The sequence below is a fragment of the Chiroxiphia lanceolata genome, chromosome 3 (genome assembly GCF_009829145.1).
Source record: "Chiroxiphia lanceolata isolate bChiLan1 chromosome 3, bChiLan1.pri, whole genome shotgun sequence".
Taxonomy (NCBI): domain Eukaryota; kingdom Metazoa; phylum Chordata; class Aves; order Passeriformes; family Pipridae; genus Chiroxiphia; species Chiroxiphia lanceolata.
The window spans coordinates 17,462,896-17,470,817 of record NC_045639.1 but is presented as its reverse complement, the minus strand read 5'-3'; the positions used below and the strand labels follow the sequence as shown (position 1 = coordinate 17,470,817).

General features: G+C 48.5%; 1 protein-coding gene across 1 annotated transcript; it reads left to right on the top strand.

Annotated features, from left to right (window-relative positions):
* Positions 1-335: 335 nt before the first annotated feature.
* LOC116784498 (left-right determination factor 2-like) lies at positions 336-4,624 on the top strand. The gene is made up of 4 exons (XM_032683197.1): positions 336-874; positions 1,792-2,038; positions 2,846-3,085; positions 3,402-4,624. Exons 1-4 carry the CDS (start codon positions 610-612, stop codon positions 3,739-3,741), a joined length of 1,092 nt encoding a protein of 363 aa, XP_032539088.1. The 5' UTR covers positions 336-609; the 3' UTR covers positions 3,742-4,624.
* Positions 4,625-7,922: the final 3,298 nt, after the last annotated feature.

Below are 7,922 nucleotides of genomic sequence, written 5' to 3'. Positions count from 1 at the left end.
GCCAGAGATCAAAGTGGTACCTCCTTCCTCCCTCCCCACCCTCCAAGATTTAAATAATTTTTTTAATGCTTGCCATAAAAGTGGACTTCCAGCTAAAGCTAAAGCTTCTCCTGATTGATATTGGCTATTTTAGGTATCAAGTCTCCTGCAGTAAAAATTGACTCTTCCTTTAAGAATCATATGGTGCAGTACCTAAAGCAATGTACTCTGCACATGTGTTTCCTCCCTCACCTAGGCTGAACAGAGGACACTGATAGCTCAGGGGGGTTCTGGGCAAACATTTATAGGGAATTAAAAAAGATGGAAACTTCTCCCCTGTGAAGGAATCTGGGAGCCCCCCTATACCTTCTTGTATTAACTTTGCAGTAGATGAAGGTGTTAAACTGGCATGTGTCTACCAACAGGGGAGTGATCCTTTCAAGTCCTCTGCTTCGTCCCCACTTGTGAAATTTGTTGTGCCAGTGGGACGAGGCTGGCTATAAAACCCCAGTGCAGGGGATCTCTGTCCAGCTCAGGCAGCCTGCCAGCACATCTCTGCTGAGAGCAGCCCCAGGGAGATCCCCCCCTTCATCTCTGCCAGGCGGGCAACTGCTTCGCTGACGGAGGAGGATGGACCTGAGGTGCGCCTGGATGCTCTGCATGTTCTACCTGGTCATCACGGTGCAAGCATTTACCCAGGAAGGGTTCAAGGAGGCGTTCCTGAAGCAGCTGGGGCTCTCTGAGATCCCTGAACTTCATAAGAGAGACTTGGTGGATCTGGTTATCCCAGATCACGTCAAGAACAAGTACATCTCCATGCTGAAGCGCCAGAGGGTGAAGCGCCGAGCTTTGCCGAGCCTGGCCGGCATCCTGAGGGGGATCCCTGGCAACGCAGGTAACGTTTCTGGCGTTGGGAGCGTCTAAAGCACTGTGCCGCTGGCAGGGGGAGCTGCCCACTCTCTCGCTGCCGGCCTCAGGATCGGCAGAGGCAAACCCACGGGGAGAATGAGGTTTGGGTTTGGCTCCAAAGCTCAGCTGGGTAGAAGAGGTGCATATAACAGCACCTTAAAGATAAGAAAGCACTAGTAACTCCTTGCACCTGGACAGGGAGTCCCACAGACCTTGCAAAAGGCAGGCTGCTGCTGGAGCTTAATAGAAGAGAAAAGCCTTGGTACCCAGCATCAGTCAGGTGTAAAAACGATTAAGAAAAATAAAGGCAGTAGAAACTGCAGAACTTGCAGGTTTGGGGTCAAATCTACAGCAAGTCCTATAACAGGAATCACATCTCTTTGAGGATGTTTTGCTCTCCCTCATGAGTTTTTTAGATTTTTTTTTTCTTGGCTGGGAGAAATATGAAGGAGGCAATCGGCTGTACAGGCATTATGGTGTACAATGGTGGCTGTACAAGGACACTTAGAGCTTATTTTGCTTTCAAAAGACATACATAGCACTCTAGGCAGCAAATGAAAATACTTCTTTATTTCAGGTGGTGCAGTTTCCTGCTTTTATGTCCAGCACTGGCACAGAGATGCACACCTTTTGGGGTCTGCTCAATTTGGGGTCAAATTACGTAGGACATTTTGTTCCTCCAGTTTGCAGAGAGACAGGAGAAGAATTAGGGCATTTGCAAGACATTGGATTCAAATATGCATTAGAAAAAGTGTGCTTAGTGGCTGGCTCTGCCACAAGGCTCAATGCGGGACCATGGAAGAGGTGTGTTGTGTGTTGTGATGATAACTGTGTATGAAATGTGTGGCCTTTGCTCCCCAGGATGGCAATGACAGGCCACCTTTTTTGTTCCCAACTGCACAGGTATTCCAGGAGAAGTCCTCTACTCAGACACCACCACGCGCCAGAACCTGATCTTTGACATGGAGGGCAGAATACCTAAAAACAGCGAAGTCACAATGGCTGAACTGAAACTCTTCAAAAAGCCTCTGGACAGAGCAAACCTTCCTGCCAGGCAGTCTCACAGGCCTGTCTCCAATGCCAGAGTCAGTGTGTACTGGGTGCAACGGCAGCACGATGGTACCAACAGGACCTCTCTGATAGACTCCAGGTAAGAAAAGGCAGGAATCTAGTTAGGACCTAGGAATCTAGGTCCTCTGGGCTGGATTTGGGTATCACATAGTTGTGGCTCAGGTCAGTCTGACAGGGTTACATCTGTAGAATCAGGCTCTGTAGCCTCTAAACCCAGAATGAGTTTATAAGAGCAGATATTATACTAAGGCTGCAGTATATGAAGATTCATTGCAATAATCTAGTTCTGTGTCAAATGATGCCATGTACTGCTAGGTGTTCCCATCTAAAACCCTCCACCTTGTTCATTTCTCTCTCACTCTAACTCATGTGTGTTAGGCTGCTGGTATTCTTTCCATTGACCGCTTCATTGTCTCGTCTAAATAATTAAATTGGGCAAAAAGCATCTGATTCTGTAGCCTCAAGCTCTGTGGAAGTTTTACGCTCCCTGAAGGCATTTTCTGGGTGGGTAGAGACTTAAGTTCCTACTGCAGCTAGGACAGGAGCAGTGGGAGATAGTGGTGTTTAACAGGCTGTCATCACTAGTACTGAGGTTGCATGTAATCCTGCACCACCCCATTTCTGTTTGAGCATGAATGAATACCTTGACATGAGCATGCACAGAGGGTTTTATTTAACCCTTCGGTGTCTGTTAGATATGTATACTTCTTTTCGAGGTGTCAGTTAATTGCTGTGGGTGCTTGCCCAGAGCGCTCAGCAAAAATGATCGTGCAATCAAGGCATGTGACGATCTACAGGAAGCAAATTATTCTGCTGCAGTAACAGCTCTGCAAGCCCAGGCTTTGTCTGATGGGCTTTTCTCTAATGCCAAGCCCTTGTCGTGCAGGCTGGTTCCTATACGCGAGTCGGGCTGGAAGAACTTTGACGTGACACAGGCTGTGCATTACTGGCTGCGAAACAAGAGGCGGGAGCCAATGTTCCTGGAGGTCTGGATCGAAGGAGAGAGAGTGGGCAGCTATGCCTCGGAAATGGCCAAAGCCGTGCGTTTCACCTCTCAGGACCCCAAGGATAAAGCCCTAGGCAAACCTGAACTGGTGCTTTACACCCTCAACTTGGAAGACTATGAGTACGTATGAAGCCTGAATCTGTACTGTCTCTGAAGTAATTTTGCCCCTGAATTATTTTGTGTGCCAACCCAGGGTGGGCAACTCTTGCTCTCGCATGTGTTAGTTAGAAAGTAGGAGTTAGAAAATTGCTGCTGAATCACCCCTCTCCTCTCCCCATATTTGTTGTCTGAATACTCAAACGAACCCTGAGCTTGGGCCAAGTTTCATCTCTCAGAGCCCATCTGTGCTATTGACAGGGGGGATTATTTGGATTATTTCCCTCACTTCACCGTTTCCAGTTACAGCATCAGTTCTTGTTTCTCCCTTGGTGTGCAGGGGCCCCGGGGACTGCAGGGAGGAGGCGATGTTGGGGAAGTCCACCTGCTGCCGGCAGGAACACTACGTCAGCTTCCGCGAGCTCTCCTGGGCACGGTACTGGATCATCGAGCCAGCAGGGTACCAGGCTTACCGGTGCTCAGGGGGCTGCCTGCAGCCCCCCAGCCCCCTGTGGCACTTTGGCTACGGAGAGCGCACGTGCGCCGTGGCGGAGAGCTCCTCACTGCCCATGATGTACCTGGTCAAGAGGGGCAACCGCACCGAGATCGAAGCGGCCGAGTTTCCCAACATGATCGTCGAGAGGTGCAGCTGCGTCACGAATGGCATGGCGCTGGTGTGAGAAGTGGGTGGCATGGGGTCTCACCCAGTCCCCCATTCCCTGCTGGCCTGCCAAGAGCCACCCTGGCCCCCAACCCTGGGGCCAGTGATAAAGGTCTTGGGGGGGACTCCTGCCTGTGAGGGTCAGCAGCAGCTGGGGCTGGGGCTCCCCCCGTGCCCTGCTACTCTGCAGAGAGGGTGCACTTGAAGGTGCTGTCCATACAGATGGGCTCAGAGGACCATGCATCTTCACATATACCTGTGTAAGGGTACCTATGGAGCATAATGCTTCTCTTGATGCTAGATAAATTTCACTGAATGTGGTGGAACTGTGTCCAAGTTATTTCAGTCTCCACTCTGGAGTATTGCAAACAGCTACAGACAAAGTAACAGTGACCATCACCAGGTGAAAAAGTAATGCATGGGCTCAGCTTTTCATTCTTAGGCTCCTGGGTTTAGCCCTTGTCTGTCCAAGCCATGTTTATGGTGAATTGCAGAGCAGAAGCACTTACATGTATATAATCTATACACACACACATACACACATGCACATAGTATATGAATATGTGTATGTATTGTCTACATTGTGGATATATACACATTGACTACATGCATATATGTACATATATGTACACAAAATATTGTCTACAGCTCAAAGGGCATATATATATATGTGTATGTATTGTATGCATATATACATATCTACACGTACATAAAATATTATCTGGAACTCAACAGTTTATATTTTTGGTGCCTGCACAGTTTTAGGCAGAATTTAGAGTCCTGGAATCAACAGGAATATTAGGACTTAGGTTTGCTCTCAAGAGTAACAGCTTATTTCTCTGATTCTGTATTAGAGTTACTTCAATTTAGGGATATTTTCCAAGTCTTGTGTGCTTTCAAACTCAAGGAAATAATAAAATATAATTACTAAAGTAGCCATGTGTTTGCTTTTATTTATTTTTAGGTCTAAAAATGGAGGGAAAAAAATCTCTCAGTGTCCAGCTCTTATAAATATACACATAGTAACAGCTCTTCTCAGCTACCTATGTGATCCTGCCTGCTTCTGGTAAAGCTTATCTACTCACATGGGCACTGGGACTGGACTGAATCAGCAGGTGGAGCAAAGCCCACACAGCCAGCACTTCTCCCTGAGCTGCTGCGGAGTTTAAGTCAACACTTGCTTTAAGAGAAAACCTAGAATCTTATCTGACAGCAAGAGGTGATACCCTCCCCTTGAGCTGCAGCAGTGCCAGAACCTGCAGGCTCCACTGCAGCTGTAGTGCAGAAAGAGATGAGCTGCCTCCCAGGCCCTCCCTCTTCAGGAGAATATTTTAACTCCGACCCTTCCTGATGGACATCTGAGCAACACATCCCCTGGAGAAACACAATGATAATGTGGTTTAATCCCTTCTTGAACTGTTCCGAACTGCTGACTAGGGGTGGGACCAATGATAATGATTTCCACTTTCATGTCAGACTCCTCTCCTCAATTCCAAAGCTACTGAGATACCAGCAGTTCTGGGGATGAAGTGATGGCTGCTGTCCATCTCTGTGGGTCTGTGGGATGTGGCCCCTGAGGCTCTGGCTGAACCCACTGCTGATAGAAGGACGCCAAAATGAGTTTGTCTGGCTAGACAGGATGGCCATGGATCAGGTGAAAAGAAGGACCTGTTGGACTCTGCAGTGGCTTTGTGTCATTCATCAGGAAGGCTGAGATGTGAAGTGCTCCTGCTGCCCTGCAGGACACCACGTCTGAGGTCACCCAGACATCCCTGCTGTCACCTTGGCCTGTGGGCAGGCTGGCACCTTGCACTTGTGTAAACACCTGTGGCAAAAGGCTTTAAGGGCAGAAAAAAAGGTAGAAGCACAGACTCACCATTCACCAGCACTGGGCTACAGCACCATGGATTATTGGAATCAGAATTGGATGTGCCCTAATGATCTCTGGTCATTTCCTTCTCATGACTATGTAACATCTATCTTAATGGCATTGGCATTCCTCTCCACCCAGATTGGGGCAGGGCATAGCCTGAAGGCCATGAGATCATCTGTCACCAGGAAGAACAAAGCCGATGATTTAGCCACACACTGCTCCTGGGAAAGAAAGTGTTTGAGCTGGTTGCTGCCTGAGGATGAAGAGCATTAACCCTGGTTCCCCTCCAACCTTCATCACTTGGATTCCAGACATCATCCATCCCCCAGCCCTGGAGAAATCCCGGCCAGTGCAACTGAGGTCAGGCTGCTACGGGAAGTGGGGAGCAGAGTATCACAGCAGGGATGGACAGTGAGAACAGCTGGGTGGACGAGGCTGCTCCTCTCCACCAGAATCCGGTACTGTGTCTGTCTCCCCTTGCTTTGCATCTGGATCCCTTTGCTCTGGTGTCATGAGGACACAAGGTACATAAAACCAAATCGTGGGGGGAAAGGAGGAGGGGAGGGGATGGCCAGGGAGGCCTGGTTTTACTGTGAGGAGAACTGTGGGTGTTGCAGAGCAGAGACAGGATGCAAATCTGTGAGCGATCAACTGCTGCCAGCCCTGCTGCCAATATGGGTTCTTGTATTTATTGCTAGGGCAGCCACACAGATGTCACAGCACCTCTGCTGGGGCTAGTTTCTAGCCCACATTTGGATTGAAACTCCCCACTTTTGGGGAGACATCACACCACCCCTCTAAACTCTAGCTGGCTTTGCAGTGAATATGCTGCTGGCTCAGAGTTTAGGCTGATGTGGGGAAGGTTCCAGAGATTTCTACAGTGGAAACTCCTAGGCAGAAGGCTGTGGGTGAAATACTGCCACACCTGAGGCTTCTTCAGACACCAGCCCGTGCTGCAGGAAATGATCTCCCAGCCTGTCGTTTTCAATTCAGGCTGCATTTGCTGTGATACCTTCTGTGTGTTACTTGTATGAGTACAACTTATAACACATACAGAGACTGCCAAGCTGTCATGTTCTCCTTTCCAGCTGAGCAGCACCACAGTCTCCAAGGAAAGGCAGAACGTACCTTACATACCTGGCAGCAGCGTGGTTCAGCATTAACTTTGATGCTGTATTGTAGAAAAATAAACGGAAGAGCAGCACAGGGGCATAACGAAAACATATAACCAGAAACGATTTCAAAAAATGTAAAGGTGTTTTAAGGCAAAACCAGCATTAAAACATTGGGCATCCTCCTGCACTACTGAAAGTGTACAGCCCTCTGGTGCTGGTCAAGGAGAAGGCGGTGTGTGCTCTTCACATGAAGGACTTCAACAGCCCTGTTAGTCCCGCACTTAAAGTTGAACCCCTGTGTGAGTATTCACAGTGGCAGTACACCCGAGCTAAAGCTTATCACAAGTGTGAGCTCTGGCCAGCCTTTGTGGAACTGCTCACAAGATGATCTGTGAAGGCCTGCAATAGTCAGTGGAGCTGGACATGGGGTCAGAAGCTGGACCTACTGGTCTCAGGAAAGCTTTCTTTAAGAGCGAGGCTTGGGCATGCTAGCAGCACTTTCTCTCTCTGTTATCTTTTAGTTATCTTTTATCTCTATCCATTATCTCCATTTTAGGGGAGAGAACAAAAGTTTCAAGCCACATTAAATGCCACTGCTAGCAGGGCTATATTACCCTGTCTGATGTTTCCACCGTTTCACTTGAACCAAGGCTGCTTTTCAATTTTCTTTTCCGTGAGAAGTTGCAGCTTTTCCCTGCTGTCAAGACTCTATTTCCTCTCTCTCTCTTGTTTTTTCCCCTTTGCATTTCACAGACTCCTATCAAGAGTGTCTGACACTTTGCCTTTCAGGCCAGCCTTCTAATTGCCTGTAGAAGTGGAAAGTCAGATGCCCAATCCACATCCCGACAAAGGTGATAATCAGGGAACTCCTCTGGCTTTGGCTGGAAACAGCTGGAGGCTGGGAAAGGGGAACCCAGGACAAACAGAAAAGGGGGGGAGAAGCACTGGGTGGCAGAGATCCTGCAGGACTTTGATATTTTCAGAAGACTTGAGCTCCTCTGTCCATTCCTGGAGCAGGTGCAGGACAGCAGCGTGCACAATGTCTGTGCATTTCAGAATAAAACTGAATAAAAAGCCAATCATTGCTGCTGCCTCTGGCCTGTGTTCTGGGGGTACATGGGCACTCCAGAGCTGTTGGGGTGCCAGGGTTTCCTACAGTTAAACCAGCAGGTGCAGAATAGCTCAGAAACACCATGGCAGGAGATAAGTTAT